Source organism: Setaria viridis, chromosome 4, assembly GCF_005286985.2.
Source record: "Setaria viridis chromosome 4, Setaria_viridis_v4.0, whole genome shotgun sequence".
Classification (NCBI taxonomy): Eukaryota; Viridiplantae; Streptophyta; class Magnoliopsida; order Poales; family Poaceae; genus Setaria; species Setaria viridis.
In genome coordinates, this window is record NC_048266.2 from 4,396,076 (window position 1) to 4,413,338 (window position 17,263).

Here is a 17,263-nt window from a genome sequence, read left to right on the forward strand (position 1 = left end):
TTCCTTACGCCAATTTTCTTTGAAATGTTTTATTAAAAAAGGGTTGACTGCTTGCCACGCTGTTCACGAGTGCTGCCTCTTTGCTCGCCGCCTGGTCTCACCCCTTCCTGCTCGCCGCCTGCCACGCCCCTTTCTTGCTGCGCTCGTCGCCTGCCGTGCTTGCCGCACCATCTCACCTACGTCGCTCGTCGGGCCGCTACAGCCATGCCGGTCCACCATCATCGGGCTGCACCGGATCTGTGGTGGAAGGAGGCACCGGAGCTTGGACACCGCGGCAGCCTGGGAGGCGGCGGCGCCGAGGAGTTTCGACCCTAGCACGAGAGAAGGGGAACGGGAGGGAGAGGCACCAATGGAAAAAGGTTCGATTAATCTCGTACCGTGGGGGAGTTGCCACGAATATGGACCCACATGTCTATGTACAGTCCACATGTCAACGAGATTAAGTTGGACCAAACTAAAAAAAAGTGGGCAGAAGCGGTCCTCACGTTAGATATAGGTATAGATATAGATTAGGCAGTCACCAATAAATAAAAAAATTACACGCAATTATCCTTAATAGGTAAACATAATTGTGATTTACTAATGATTCGTCAGTTAATATTAATATATTAATGCATACCAGGTGTAACATCTTGGTATCACATTATATTGATCTAAAATTAGTAACGTTACATGCCTATAAGTGTTGTTATGGTGTCCATAGATAAACACCAATTAGGACAAGCACAACATATAAGTGTCCATTCTTTCGGGCAAAAAACACATAAGTTTTAACACATTAAACTTAAAAAACACATTATAGATGTCTTAAGACTTATATAAGAGCTTTCGTGGAGTGTAGAGTTTAGAGAGAACAACATTATGCAACATGTAATCTCTTTGTTCAAAGAAAATAATTGTACCGAGACCCATGGCATCACCAAAAATTTCCGAACTGTAAATGGCTTGGGAAGATTTTGCACCCTTATATGTAAATCAATATTTGATCTTTATGTGTAACAGTCCATCCGCTTAATCGTGGTCCATTGCTGTTGCTTTCTCGACGTCTCCCGACGAAGCATCACTATCCGCCACCGCCGCCGCCGACCGAGCAGCGTCCGCCGCAACTTTCACCTCCGCGAACACCTGCGTCACCGCCGCGAGTTTCGCCACGTACCCTGCCGTCTTCACGCGCCCGCGCGCCAGCCGCACCTCGTACTCCACGGCCGCGAGATCCCTGTCCACGACCTCATGGGCACGGACGAGCTCGTACAGCTGGGCCGCGGCCTCCTGGCCGTCCCGGACGTGCTCGTCGAGGTCGGCGGCGGACGGGTCCTCGGCGAGCTGCCTCAGCGCGGCAGGCACGGCGAGGGACAGCCTCTCGATGCGGTCATGGACCGGCTTGAACTCGTCCCTGATCCGGCGAGCCGACGCCTCCAGAGCTTCAAGCCGCTCCGTCTGGGCGTGCAACACCTTGAGTGCTTCGGCTAGATGTTTCCTGGCGGCTGAAAAGGCGGCGGCGTAGGAATCTTCGGCCGGCTGCTCAAAGATTAATCCCATGATTTGTCGTATGGTCGTTATGTGCAAAATCTTTATAAAAATATATAAAGTGCCCCTTCAAATATAAAAGTATATAAAGTGGCATCGGACGAGAAATCTCCTTAAATTATCTTAATGCAGTAGAATAAGAACAAGTGTGTGTGTATATATATATTGATATCGTATTATAGACGATTTCTGATCTAGGTTTCTGATCTAGAGATCGAAGACAAGATTGATTTGTTGTAGCTTCGCTAGGTGCGAAATCTTCGTGAAAATAGATAGAGTGGCGTTGCACGGAAAGCCACCCTAGATTTTTCTGTAGTAGAATAAGGAAAAGTACATATTAATATCGTATTATACCGTTATTTAGACGGTTTTTGATATGTAATTTTAGATGACTTAATAAACATCCCACACAATATGTTATCTTTTTAGTTGTCCTGTAATTATACCACATCCCCTAATTTGTGGATGGAACAAAAGAAAATTTACGAGTTTCATGATAACAATAGCTCCTAATGGCGAGGAGTAGTCTTACACTTTTAAATTTCAGCTTTACGACAGTGTTGTTGTATATATATATGCAGTTATCTTTACAAACATAATTTATCACTCCTTCCCTATACAAAGGCGGTTGAAATCTCGTGATTCTTGTGAACCACGGCTGACGGAGTTAGGATTTTGTACGTGTTGCCAAGTCCCCCTCATGGCCCCGCGCTTGGAGCGAGGGTCGCAGGGAGAGCATGTCGATCGGCCCAAGGTGTAGTGACTAGTGAGAGAGAGAGAGACTGGTTCATTGTTTGATCCGAATCAGATGCGGCAGCGCCGGAACATCTCAGCTGTCGTCGTCGCATCTTCTTGCTCGCGCGGGGGCGTTTCCAGCCGCGCCGCCGCGATGTGCTTCGCGATGGCGATATAATCCCTCATGAGCGTGTCGAGCTCGGCGGACGCTCCGTCCAGCTTCCGCTCCAGCTCGAGGCGCCGCGCCACCTCCGCACCGGAGGCGGCGAGGGAGCTGCAGACAGGGCACGGCGGCGCCGTGGTGGCGCCGCCTCCTCCCTCCGCCTCGTCGAAGAGCCCCTTCAGCCCGTCGATCCGGGCGCAGGCGTCCTTGACGTCGGCGAGGAGCTTGTTGAGCCGTTCCGCGGTCGGCCTGTCGACCCAGAAGGAGTCGCCGTCTTCCTCGATGTCGTCGAGGAACTTCTCCATGGAGAACGGCGGCTCCGCGTCGTCCATGGCTGCTGGCGCGCGCGCGTCCCCTCCCGTCTTCTCCATGGTGTGCCGGTCGATCGCCACTAAAGCCGTTGTGCGTTTGCAGATGACGACGCCTACGAGAACTCGATCAAGTCATCTGAATCCTAATCGAGTTCTTGATCTCCTGCAACTTAATCGCAATCATGTAGATGTAGCAGCCTGTGTCCGGATCGGAATCGGACGTCGATGCGTGCGGTCCCCGCGACGCCCTCTCCATGTGTATAAAAGCCAGGCACTATCTGCTCATCTGCTGCCATTGCACGCCGCCATTGATCCATCGCCGGAGTCACAAACTCGCGTACGAGCAGCATGGACCCGGAGCACGCGCTCGCCAGCAGGCTCGAGGCGTACTTCATCAAATCAGGAACCAAATTTCAAACCACGCACCGCTTGCTCCCGCTCGCCATGCAGTCCAGCACGCGCATGGCGCCGTCGGCTGCGTTGGGGGTGCCTCGCATGGCCGGAACCTGGTGGAGAGCTTGTCACCGCGTAGCTGGGCATCTTTTTTCTGGATGATGTTCCGGCGACGAGACAGACTTCTTGACTTTGGCATGGCTTTTGGGAGCTAGAGACGTTTGGCTTGACTTGGGAGCTAGAGACGAAGCTGGTCTCGCGCATGACGTGGCTGACACTGGGGTCGTCTGAGGATGGAAATGATGAGTTGCTCGATCACGAATTTGGCAGCGGCAGCGAGCACTGGTTGGCCACCTTCGAGGGTGCCCTGGCACTGGTGTGCCTGCGCGCGCTTGAACGTGGCGACGAGCGTGTAGGACAGCACGGGCACTGTCTAAAAGATGTGGTGGCATTTTATCTGTGCAAACTGAACTGATGAAATAAAAATATCAGCAGCGTTTTGGTTAGTGGCTTGGAAGATCGGTTTCAGGCTCTAGTGGCGATGAACTTTAAAAAAAAATTAGGTGGGATGGTCCGCAAAGGCCTCACCGTGAGGATCTGCTCTCGATTTCTACCGCGTGGCCACCCGACCGCATCGCCGCTCGCGCCCTCATTTGTAGGGCAATGCAGGCTCGCGCGCTCGTTCGCAGGGAACGCAGGCTCGCTCGCTGGCTCGGCTCTCTCCAACGGCCGCTGGCTCGGCTCAGGCCATCGGCTCTTGCTCAAAATTGCAGCGGCGGTGGTGGACGACGGAGACGACAGCAGCTTACAACGGTGCAGAGGCGGTGAACGACGGATAACGTGGCGGACTTCTAAATCACAACCACTAATGCAAATAAGATATTTCCGAATCACAGCCACTAATGCAAATAAGACATTTAATTTGGTCATGGTACTAGCTAGCTCCAACGCCCTGATCAAGGTGAAAATTCATGTTCATCTTCATCCGTTTCATAGGATACGTTAGGTCGGAGGAGACACAGTACGCTAGAGAGAAAAATACGTTTGCATGTCATGCTCAAGGCATCCCATCATGTGAAGCCCGGAGGCAGCGGCAGCACTGGACAGTGGAGGCGACGGCAGAGGAGGATGAGGCGGTCGTAGGGGGCGCCAGTGGGAAAGGCGACTTCGGCGTACTACGACAGCCACGGTGGAGGATGACGGATGCGACGGCAGCGGAGGATGAGAGAGATTGACGGGAGATTGGTCGGACAAGGGGACTGAGACGGACCATGGCAGGATAGCGGCGGCAGCGACGTAGGAAGCTGGAGGCGACAACTTGCGGAACAAATGTGGCAGCGGCTCTCGACAAGGAAGAAGGAACTGAGCCGTCCGTTTGGAGACGAGCGCCTGAGTAGCACGTGTTGAGCCGAGCGAGTACGAGCGTCGTGGTCGCTGAGGTATCCATCCGCTCGGGTGGCCACGCGGCACAAATCGAGGGTAGGTCCTCATGGTGAGGTTTTTGGGACCGTCCCCATCTAATTTTTTCCCATGAACTTTATGGCTTGGCGTGCGCTCAGCTGGGCACGGATGGACAGGCGTCAGTGCGTATTTCATTTGGAGACATGCAGCTCGGCTCGTTTTTGTGGCTCAATGACCTCACACTCGTCCACGTTAGACTACTTTGTTGGTCTCAAACATCAATTGACTCGGTCAAAACCATGCCACATAAGCAAATTACGACGGAAATCTTTCTTAGGGATAATTTGATCCAATATTAATAGGTGAAGGGATTAAATTGAGCCAATACATAGGTTAGGGGGTGGGGTGGACAAAGTAAATAAAATAGGTGAACGAAGTAAAATGGACTTTTCCTATCAAATAAACTCTAATTATACACTAATAAAAAAGACATTCTATTCCTAATTACACGCGTGCACGTAGCTATCCACCAACAACAAAGTCTTAGACCTTGTTTGGATCCAAGGATTAAACTTTAGTCGGCTAAAAATTAGCTCTTGATGATTCAAACAGTGGGGCTAAAAGTGGGATAAAAATTAGCAAATCTCCCAACTAAACTTTATTTCATTAGCCTTCCGAACCCAGCTAATGGGGGCTAATTTTAGATACAAATGTTAAAAGATTAAAAATACCCTCCTCTAAAACCTTACTATATTTTCTCCTCCACCCTCTAAGGATAGAATGGACTTTTACCAATAAATAGGTTAAAAATTAGCTCAAGCTGCAAACAAGATGAGGTTAATTTTAACCAACTAAAGTTTAAATATTTATACATTTAACCTTTACCTTTAGTTTTAGTACATACTTAATCGCTCCTGTCCTCATCCTCGTCAAACAGATCAGCTTCGGCTTCGCTGAGACTGTAAACTTCAACCCCGCTCGCCGCCGCCGCATCATCTCCGCCTGCCCGGAGTGCCGCGAGCCGACGCTGCACCATGGCGTCGAGGTCCATCAGCCTCGTCTCGAACTCCAGGTAAAGCTCCTCCTCCATCCGCGACAGCTCGACGAGCCGCGCCCGCAGGTCGGGGGCCGCGAAGTCCCCCTCCAGCTCGTCGACTCGCTTCGCCAGCGCGTCGGCCCGGGCGTAGACGTCCTCAGCCACGTCGTGGAGGAGCTGGTTGATCTGAACAGCAGAGAGCGGCGGCGGCGGCCTCTCTCGGCTGATGTCGCCGGCGCGTGCGCCCCCTTCCATGACGATCGACGTTGTTATTGTTATTTGGTCGACGTGTTCGCAGGGGACGGGCACCAGCACCATGATTATAGCGGTCGGGCCTGCATATTTGATCCACGTACGAGTACGACGGCGACTACGACAGGGACTCCAGTCGATCTGGTAATAGTAACCAACTCGATCGATCGATCGATCGAATAGAGAGCATGCACGACTTGTTAAACGCACAAGGCTCGGAGATGATGAATCCGGCTCCGGTTCGGACTCGTGCTATGCGATGGGTGTTTGGCTGCCACTGCAAACCATCGACCCATCGGCAGAAAATTGTCCGCTGCAAGCTGGAGTACGTAGGGTTGTTTTTTTTTTGTTGAGAAAACCGGGTTGGACCATTATATAGGAATAACATCCTTTTTACATTCAGCCCCTTGCAAGGGAATCCTTAAAGAAAGATAAATTACATTGAAATCCTTCTATGGAGCTCCTGCTTGTCCCCAGCGCCGCCGGTTGGATCCACCTCTGCTCGGTACTTCCCCTGCGCAGGCAATAGAGAATAGTACCAAGGAAGAGGTTAGAAGCCGACTCCATAGCCAACGAAGAGGCTTCAATTTTTGAAAACGGCAGCAATGGCACGGCACTTCAACCGCTGAACGGTCTGGCGCATGGCCGTCATCCATGCACACCAACCCGATTTCAACATTACCAGGCAGTGGAATGCATACCTCATGGCTAATCCGCTAGGGACTTCACCATGGATGATGCCATCACCGAGGAATAGCAGGAGGGAGAAGAACCCATGCATGGCCATCCGACTCGACTACCATTTTTACTGATCTAATATTACTGTTTTCCTTTTATCGCGATTACGTGGTACCCTGTGGATTTCAGTAGCAGTCGAAATCACATCGTTAATCGCTTTCCTCGTGGAACTAATACAATCGATTGGATAGATGCTAGAATCACAACTAGTTGGCGTTTGCTTCAGCAGCCTCCGGCACAAGTCGGCCAGTTGGAGATTATGCTACTCGTCAGCGGTAGCCTTTGTGCAAACAATTATTTCTTTTCTATTAACATGTGCATACTACTAAAATTAATAGTTTGCTCATCCAAGAAAGTAAGCATACTGTGTTTGGCAACACAGGCCACAGCATTTGGCACAGATCACCCGGTTGGTGATTTTATTGTTTCTTTTGAAATAACTCGGTTGGTGATTTTAGTTAGCGCTGTTTGTTGGAGAGAGTTAAGGTGCTGTTAACTCTAGCTAGCCACTTAGTAACCATTTGTCCCCAAGTTCTAACAATGCATGCAAACTACCTTTCGTGAAAGGATAGGGTTATACACTTATACTTTCGTAGCACTGTAAGAATCTTATAAAACGGTAATGACTGTAATGTTTGCTTCCACCTCATGCTGAACTAGACTCCAGCTTCAAATTGTCCTTGATCTTCTTCAACTTGGCAACGACATCAGTCATAGCCATCCTTTCGTCAGGCAAGTCACTTGAGCATAGCAAACCCAACTCGAACACTGATGTGAGAGTGCTATGCAAGATGCTATGAGAAACTTCTGAAGAGCTGGCGGTGTGGTGAAAACCATGCACTATTTCATCGTCTTTTGGTACATTACCATCCATAATACGGTCAATCCTTGATGGGAATGCTTGATGAACCCACTGCCTAAGGCTCAGTTCCCCGACAAACATGGGATCTGTAGGCTTCTTGCCAGTGAATACCTCAAGCAGCATGATTCCAAAACCAAACACATCGCTCTTCCTTGATGCTTTCCCCATGAAACCATACTCTGTTCAGGAATGTTTAAAACAAATAAGAATCAGTACAAAATAAAAGAAGTTTGCATGTTAGCAAAGAATTAGTTCAGTCATGATTGGTGAAGAACCTGGTGCCATATATCCAATTGTTCCAGGCATGCTTGCAGAAACCATCGAGTTATTGTCACCTAGCAAGAGTTTTGCTATGCCAAAATCTGCCACGTGTGCCGTCATATCATCATCAATTAACACGTTGCTAGGCTTCAGGTCACAGTGCAAGATTACCTCATGGTGTTGATAATGCAGATATTCTACTGCCATTGACACCTCTAGCATGATATCCAATCTCTTAAGGAATCTTAAGGGTGGCTTGCCTTCATTGTGCAGATGTGCATCCAGGCTACCATTAGGCATGTATTGAAGTAACAATGCTTTAAAGTCTTGGTTTGAACAAATGTTGATTATCCTTATCAAGTTGCGATGTCGAACCCTGCTCAGCACTTGGCACTCAGCATCAAAGCTCTTTATCGCTTCTTCCACTCTTACATTTAGAACTTTGATGGCAACCACCAAACCATTGTTTAGCTGTCCCTTGAAAACTTTGCCAAAACTTCCCATTCCCAACAAATTATCTTCACTGAAATTATTAGTGGCACGAACAATCTCGTGATAAGATATTAATCTGTGACTGATTGCATCAGTAACATCATTGGGATCTGTCAACGCTCCTGGACGTTTTGTTTTCCTTCTTATTGTTACATATAAGCAAATAGCTATTGCTCCAAATGCTGCAAGGGCAGCAGGGAGCACAATTTTTAGGATCTGTCCATTTGTTGAGTGAGGTCTGACCGTACATGGGGAAAAACCTAGGCGTGGAGCACCGCAGAGTGCATCGTTCCCTAGCAACGACTGCAAACTGATATTTGAGAAAATACCTCCTTCTGGTATACGTCCTTGTAGCTTATTGAAGGAGAGATTCAAATTGGTGAGGTATGTAAAATTGGCCAGGTACATTGGGATGTTGCCAGAGAGGTTATTGTAGGAGAGATCCAGTGTTTCCATGCTCGCTAACTTGCCATAAGAATTTGGAATCGAATCTTGAAACGAGTTGTGTGATAAATTGAGGTAGGTCAGCATCTGTAGTTGTCCGAATGAATCTGGAAGGTCACCGAGTAGCTGGTTGGTAGAGAGATCTATCTTGTTTATTGTGTTCAAGCTTCCTATATCAGCTTTGAGAGTACCGATCAAGTGATTGTTTGAGATATCAAGTTCGATAAGGTTGTGAAGATTAAATAAACTCTGTGGTATGGTTGAAGACAACTGGTTATGGGACATAGAAATACGTTGTAACATACTAAGATTACCAAGACCATCAGGTATGGTGCCAGAGAACTCGTTGTCGTCAAGAACCAATTGTTGAAGGCTTCTTAGCATACCAATTTGGGTTGGGATGGGGCCAGAAATGCTGTTACTGGCGAGACCAAGTACCTGGAGATTCTCCATTGTCACAACAGATTTTGGTATTGGCTTGCTCAGTTCGTTGCCTATGAGATCTATGAACTGGAGACTGGTTAAATTTGATATAGTTGCAGGAAGTCCGCCAATTATGTTGTTATCACTTGCCCGGAAAGTTACTAGTGTTTTGGAGAGGTTTCCTATATAATCTGGGAGACTTCCAGAGTGGGAATTGGATGATATGCCAAGGTAACTAAGCTGCCTACAATTTGAAAGAGCACCCAAAAAGTCAAGGTCTCCCTTGAAGCGGTTCCATCCGAAGCTAAGAAGGCCTAAAGAGCCGAGATTCCCAAGTGTGACTGGGATCGGGCCAGTCAACATATTTGTATCCAACACTAGGAAAGACAGGTCAGATAGGTTACCGATGGAAGCAGGAATCGAACCTGTCAGTTCATTATCTGAAAGATGCAAATAGAAAAGTTGTTTCATCTTCCCAAATTCTGGCAGAATTTGCCCTTTCAGCTTGCAGTTTGAGAGATCCAGTTTCTGAAGCCCAGAGATATTGGTTAACTGAACTGGGATTGACCCAACAAGGTTATTTCCACCTAAGGCAAGGTACCATAGATTCGACAATTTGTCCAACCATGTTGGCACAACATCTGTAAAAGCATTTTCTGACAAAGATATTACTTGGATGAACTGGCACGCGCTGAGTCCCATAGGAATTCTACCCACGAAGTTGTTTCCGGATAGGGATAAAACTTGCAACATAGGAAGGCTAAAGCTTTCATTGTCAGGGACAGTTCCGGTCAGGTTATTGTTTCTCCAGAGGCTCAGAACTTGCAGGGAGGACTTATTGAAGATGCTAGGAGGCACTATGCCGGAGAGCTGATTCTGTTGCAAGACAAGGATCTGAAGCATGGGCAAATTACCAACACCAACTGGTATCGGTCCCCAAAGGCTGTTGTTGCCAAGGTTCAGATGGTTCAGGTAAGGCGTGTTGTTGAATAATTCTTCTGGTATCATGCCACTCAAGTAATTCATGTGCACATCAATGAGCCTAATGTTTTGCAGGTTTTGCAGCTCAGGTGGGATGAGCCCTGCTAGTCTGTTCTTGTAAAGAGCAAAGCTCTCGAGCCTCGTGAGGTTTCCGATGGTCGAAGGGATGTAGCCTGACAGGCTGTTCTGGGGAAGAGCAAGAACCCTGAGACGACGCAACCGTCCAAGCTCAGCTGGAATGGAGCCCGTGAGGTTGGCGTTGGTGAGGTTCAGTACGGAGAGGAAAGAGAGGTTACCGATGTGGGGAGAAATGCTCCCATGGAGGGCAGTGTTGGGCAGCTCCAGGGCGGTGACGCGCTCTCGGCGCTGGCTGCACGACACGCCCAGCCAGCGGCAGAAGGACGTGCTGGGGGTCCAGTTGCCGCGCAGGACGCCGAGAGGATCCGAGAGCTGTGCCCTGAACGCGAGCAGCGCATCGAGGTCGGTGTCAGTGCCGTTGCTCCGGGAGGACACGGCAGCCGCCGGCAGCACTTCGGCCAGTGATACGAGGACAATAAGGAGCAGGAGGGCCATGCCGCTGGCGTGTTGCGCTGGGCTATTCACTTGGACCAGATGGAGTCTGGACTTTTGAGCAGTTGGTTCGACATCGTCGCAGCCTCGCAGGTACCTATGCCGTGTATATATAACCGATCTGATAATGATGCTTCTTCTTTAAAGAAAAAAAGTGATGCTGTTTACTACTCATCCATCCCAAATTGTAAGTCATTCCAAAAATTTTGGAGAGTCAAAGTATCTCAAGTTTGACCAAAGTTTGACTAAATTTGTATGATAATATAATAACATTTATGATGTCATCTAAGTATCATTAGATTCTTCATCAATTATATTTTCATAGTATACATATTTGATGTCATAAATTTTTATAATTTTCTCTATAATTTTGGTCAAACTTGATATGCTTTGACTCTCCAAGATTCTTGAAATGACTTACAATTTGGGATGGAGGGAGTACAGTCTATATTCTACGGCCAATAGTGACGTCATCTACTCTATTTCTGTATAGATTAGTCTTGACCTTGTCTTGAACTAATGTTTTTTTTGATAAGGGAGTGCACATAATGTTGTGAGCCATTAAGTCCTGAATGCAATACTAACAGACCGTGGGACTTACGAGAACGACAAGGCAGATGGGCGTGAAGACGACGGCCTTGACTTTTGACTACTCCCAGCAAAGACTTGGAACCATTATCATTTGGAGTGACACGTTTTCATGTGTGTGTGTTTTTTACAAAGAACAAGTCTCGCCGGCTGCTAGGGGCTGGATTGTGTGCGTCACGATTTTACCCTGCGCTCTGTTTCTCCTCGCATCTTGATTCACTTTCTTCCTGGTGGTGGGTGCTATTGTTGTGCAATGCCTGTACGAAACTCTTTTATTTTTTCGTTCTTAGGCAAGAACGTGTGTTTGGTCCAACACGGTACTCTTCTTATTCGCCGCACGGCTAGGACTTTAGCAACTGTCATTTAGTAGGCTCTAATTCAGTTACACCTCCAATCTCTTTGCATGTGAAAGTGGAGTTGTATTCATAGTGGATTCTAATGCATATATGATCGATCCTAATAGGATCATCAAAATCAACGGCATCTGTTATTCCTTTTTTTTCTACCTATTAAAATTATCAATTGTCTGACATTGACTCTTTTGGTTAGTCTAAGCTATTAGACTAATAGTGTATATTTTTTCTTTTTCGATTGGCGTGATAATTTTTTAGATCTTCACGAATATAGTGATTTCTTTTAACACTCTTCCTCTGTATCGGAATATTTATCGTTGTTGACTTTTTCTTAAAATGTTTGACCATTCGTCTTATTAAAAAAATTATTGTGAAAAAATAAATTGGTGTTAAAATACTTTTGATGATAAAGTAAACCACAAATAAAATAAATGAAACATACATAATTTTTTAAATAAGATGAATGGTCAAACATTGTGACTAAAAGTCAATAGCGACAAATATTTCAATACGAAGGTAGTAGGGTAGTATTTATTAAGATAATAATAAATTAGCGATAATTGACAGAAGATAGATTTTATGATCAGCACATGTGATGATGGAGGAACAAAGGCACTACTTCCAAGCTCCAACAACCCTTTCAGTCCAAGAAGATTGTGCCATCCACTCCCAGCTCTCCATCACCTTCTTCTTCAGCGGCCTGCTCTTCAGTTGCCTGACAACGGGATAGCTCGTAACAGAGTTCGGCAGGTACACACCCGTTGGCCGTTGCATCCAAGCAACTTCCTGTCATACTTCCACAGTAGACAGCTATCCTTTCCAAAGACACAGTAGATAGCTACTGCCTATAAATACCCATCATGTTCCTGCTGCGACCTCACGGCACTCGTCTCCTTGTTTATTTCCAAGTCAGAACTAAGTCACTAATCAGTGTAGAGACTTCCCGTGCGATAGAGAAACAGAGATAGCAATGGGGAGCCGGGCACTGTGCTGCCTGTAAAATAGGATTTCCACATGTCGCATGTCGGGTAGGACTTTAGCAATTGTCATTTAGTAGGTCCTAATTCACACCTCCAATCTCTTTGCATGTAAAATTGGAGTTGTATTCATAGTGGATTCTAATGCATATATGATCAATCCTAATTCCTAACCATTATAATATGGATCATCAAAATCAATGGCACGTGTTGTTCCCTTTTCTTTCTACTGAATTACAATTATTAATTGCATTTCACATTAACTCTTTCTGCTACTTTAGATCGTTTAGATCATCACAAATCCAATGGTGTATATGTTTTTCTCTTTTTTCATTGACTTAATAATTTCTAAACCCTCCGGACGAACAACATGCCTTCTTTTAACACTTCCCTTATTACGATAATAATATAATAGATTAGGGATAACAACAATTAATGGAAGAAAGATTTTATGATCTGCAAACGTGACGAACGAACAAACAAACGACGACTTTGACACTAGGATCCCTTGGTCCACAGACACGTATTAAGATGACCTACATAGAAAAAAAAAATCGACAGAGCAGGCTACGATAAGCAGGTACAAATAAATACGCCTATACGGTGCGATAGTGGTACTCGACCCCCGCTACTCCGAGCAGAGCGAAGCCAACGAGGAAAGCAGGAGCTGCTTCGTTAACTTTCTTCAGCTTATCGACGACAGCCCTCTTCCACTCATCCAAACTAACCCTTGCAGCTCTCATAGCCTCGTCACATTGTTTATCCAACTCGACATTTTCTTTGATGGCCGCTTCCCAATCCCACCTGGCCCTACTCGGCTCCGGGATCTGCGCTGCTTCAGCCTGAGAACAATTTCACATGGATTTAATAATAAGCAATATAAAGTCAAAGGTAAATTACCTAATCAAATAGTTAATCCTCGAGAAGGGGGGGTAGGACGGGTGGACCTGAGGTAGGGTGCTCAGGGACCGAGAGGCCGGCGGCGCCGGCAACACCGCGAGCTACGCGCGGCAGGAGGAGGGGACCGCCGGGAATCCGTCGGAGCAGACAACGCAGCGCCATGCTGGACATTGCTGGTCGACCTGTGCAAGCAACGCGCGTAGTCTCAAGAGAGCTCTTGTACTCTCGCCAAAGCAGCTAGCAGCCGGCGTGAAGGCGCTTCGACGATCGGAAACCCTGGCGCGCGCGAGCTTTTATTTCCGCGTCGCGTGGAAACCCTTGGTCGACTCGGAATCAGGCTCGTGAAAAGCACTCCGTCCCACGTCTCCATATCCGAACACGAGACTACGAGTCTTGAATTGAACTTCACAACTCAAAGCAAGGTACTGCCAGAGCAACCTTTATTTTGCAAACCTGTAATATTGACTGGACAGAAGTTCAGACCAACAGATTCGACATGTGTCAAAGAAGCATCTCCAAAGCTCCAAAATTCGAATCTGCTTACAGTTGGATTCACTGAAGCCAAAAAAGAAGAAGAAGAAGAAGAAGAGGGACACGTGTGCGCCCAGATTATGAAGCTGACCAAGGCTAACAAACTCGGTGTATTCCTAGCTACAGTATCAAGTGCACCACATCTCATTGACGGTGGGAACAAATTTTCACAGCACCCAACAAGGTTGTACTGTAGGCTGGGCTTGAAACGAATCATGTAGTACAACATTGGGAGGATCTATTCTTCATAATCTAAGCCGTCATCGTCGTCTAGCTCCGAACTATCAGCCCCGCCCATCAGTGATAGGAACACAAGGACTCCAACAAGCTGTGCGGCCAGGAAGTACTTTGATCTTTGCCTGAATTTCTTTTCCTCCTCGGTCCGTTCCTTCTTGGCTCTGGGTTTCGGCTTATAACCTAAGAACACCAAACGACAATAAGACGTCTGGAAACAGTCAAGAATATAGGCAACACAAGTGCCAAGATAACAGGGAAATGAGCCAGGTGAAGTTCAAGTACAACTTGCTATCACTACTTCAACATTTCCGCGATGCATTTTACTTATCTCGTTTTCAAATGAAAGTGCACACAAGTAAAATGTACAAAAGTAAATATTGTGATAACCCCCTCGACATGAACTTCTGACCAAATCTTCCCAAACATATCGGACAAAAATCATTTTGCCAGATGAGCGCAAGTACCATTATTCTGTTCTGCTGGGTTCTCTTGGGGCCTAGCCATATGCAACCTATGTATAACCATATTGATTTTCCACTCCTATCCTATAACTAAAGCATCGTTTGACACAACTTCTTGATTCAATGAAATCAAGAAACAGTTTGAGCCACCAATGATCCAGGATTACAGAAAGTATTTGTCCGCTAAAATGCTTTTTTTTCAGGGAAATACAATAGGGTGTTATTTAGCGCAGCCACTGCTTTACTTTGTAATGAAATGCATTTTTTAAGGGAATAAGTCATCACTTCATACAGAAATATTATTGCTAAATGCGGATGAGTAGACTGCAGAATGTAGATGGCCTTAAACAGTTCAGTGTGTGCATATAATAGCCATTGGCAATAGCACAGATAAAAATAATAATTTTCAGACAAGCAGATCTTAGTTTCTCCACCATACCTAATTAAATATTGAATGAAATGCATTATTGTATTAAATTCGACAAAATGACAAGCAACAAAGACAACCTGAAAGCATTTGCAGCTCCAGGAAAAAATACTTATAATGGGTGCTAAAGTAAGGCAGAGTTAGGTATAAAACGGCATCATCCAATTTTTAATGTTTTGACAGGTTATCTAGTAGAGTATTCGTGCTATAACTACCGATCTCTGAATTTTGAACATCTGAATAAAGTGATCAGTTTGCTTACTTTGGCCAGCAGATGCTCTTTTCCTGGGGGTGGATGATGATGATGGACTGGGTGATGATCCTAACCCTGAAGATGATGATTCTTCCAGCAATTGGATCTTGTGGTGCTCTACAAAGTTCACCAAGTTTTCATGCTTCTGCAAAGTGCCCCTCAGCACAGATGTATCCTAAGAAGCAGAAGTAAGATCAGAACATGCCTTGAAGTTTATCAAAACATAGTCAAGAATGTTTTGAATCATTTGCTGGACAGATTTAGGTTATAGCTAAGGAAATTCTTCACAGCATAGAGAAACAACTTAATTCCCCTACTGCTAACGCTGGAAGCATTCGAGATTTGCACCAGTTCTTTTAAATAATGTGCTTGTGCAATTGGGCATCTGTGTTTCAAATTTCAATCAATGTTTCTATGCAATTATACATTAGGCGATGTCTGCCATTTGGGTGTACATCTGAGTATAGAGGGAAACTTACAGGCAATGCATTGAGCACAAAAAGAGCATGTCCAAGGAAAAGAGCATCAACATCTGTAGGGCTTCACAAAGAGAAACAGAAATATTAGTGCTCCATAAAAGTCGCATCAGGACAAATATCCAAGTGCCAGTAACAGTAACCATAAAAAAGCACAAAGAAATATGCTGATTCAAGTGAAACAGGTAAGGATCAGTAGCTTACCTATTATCAAATAGAAAGACTTGATCCCCTAATCTCAAAGACAATGCGTCATATGCAGCACTTGCCTTCTGGTATATCTGTTTAAATAAAAAAATTGCATCACAAGCTATTAGTGTGTCGCCCGGGCAAAAAAAAGGACTAGGAAAATAATGAGTAGGGAGTAGGAACCTCCTCTTCTTTTTCTGCAGCATTAAGCTTCGTTATATCCAGTAGATGCTTCACATCTCTAGTTTTCTTCCAATGGAGTATCTTTCCGATGGGCCAGGGGAGATCAGAGAAGTAGATATCATGCGCGATGCTTCCATCAGTAACCACCCAGAGTTCATACTGCAAAGCGTCCGCGAGCCAGGTCGAAACCATGGCCTTCGTGGACAGCACATCGGCGGGAGAAACACTTGGGTGCTTTGAGTTCAAGTCCAAAATTTTCTCCTCCTTCAGATACTCAATCACACCCCCTTTCTCATTGTTGAACGCCACGCAATCACCAAATTCGACATATGGTATGTGATCTGTGGAACGAAAATTAAGGTGTGAGCAAAATTGCCTCGCACATGGCTCCGCGCAGAGATTCCAGCACGCCAATGTATGACTCTACACGTAGCTGCTATCTACAGCTTTATCCTTTTTATTAAGGGGGAAAACACTACTGTATCTGCCAGCTGACGAACGGAAACTCCAGCAGCAGAGCGAGATCCCAGGCTGGCAACACCGGGGACGCAAAGAGGAGCTAAGGCGATACAGGATGAGAGGGTACGGCTGCGCGTGGGGGCGGGGAGCTCACCGGCGTCGGGGAAGGAGGTGTCGACGTGGATGTCGAAGGGGACCTGCGCCATCCGGAGGTAGAGGAGCACGGGGAGGCTGGTGGGGCAGGCGGTGGGGAGCCCGAAGCAGGGCTTCCGCGCCACCAGCACCTTCCGCTCCGCCACCTTCCACTCCGCGGCGGCCGCCGCCGCCGACGTCGATGCCATCGCCGGAAGGGAAGGGGGGTTTGCCTTGCGAAAAAAGGGTTTAATTTGGTCGTCTGCGTGTCTCCCCATCTCTTAATACTGAAGCGGGCCTTATCTAGCAGGCCAGTGGGTTCGAAGCTCTCTATCCAGCCTGTTAAAGAAAGTCGACCCAGCAGCAGCTCATGTAAAAAGTTGCACGGTCCAGCCCACGGCGCACGGCCCAGGGGCCATCCGAGTGCATGCATGGTCCCGATTCTAGAATTGGGATGGTTGTGAAATTGCAGAGCAGAAATAGAAATCAAACGGAGATCACAACGTCA

At 46.6% G+C, this 17,263-nt stretch overlaps 2 protein-coding genes across 2 annotated transcripts; both read right to left on the reverse strand.

Annotated features, from left to right (window-relative positions):
- Window positions 1-7,088: 7,088 nt before the first annotated feature.
- On the reverse strand, window positions 7,089-10,659 carry LOC117851919 (uncharacterized). Its single transcript, XM_034733830.2, has 2 exons — window positions 7,694-10,659; window positions 7,089-7,597 (listed from the first exon to the last, which is right to left on the reverse strand). The coding sequence occupies exons 1-2, from the start codon at window positions 10,590-10,592 to the stop codon at window positions 7,203-7,205; spliced, it is 3,294 nt and encodes a 1,097-aa protein (XP_034589721.1). The 5' UTR covers window positions 10,593-10,659; the 3' UTR covers window positions 7,089-7,202.
- A 3,160-nt stretch (window positions 10,660-13,819) lies between these two features.
- On the reverse strand, window positions 13,820-17,031 carry LOC117851275 (mitochondrial outer membrane import complex protein METAXIN). The gene is made up of 6 exons (XM_034733062.2): window positions 16,778-17,031; window positions 16,165-16,505; window positions 15,997-16,073; window positions 15,796-15,856; window positions 15,326-15,491; window positions 13,820-14,355 (listed from the first exon to the last, which is right to left on the reverse strand). Exons 1-6 carry the CDS (start codon window positions 16,962-16,964, stop codon window positions 14,177-14,179), a joined length of 1,011 nt encoding a protein of 336 aa, XP_034588953.1. The 5' UTR covers window positions 16,965-17,031; the 3' UTR covers window positions 13,820-14,176.
- Window positions 17,032-17,263: the final 232 nt, after the last annotated feature.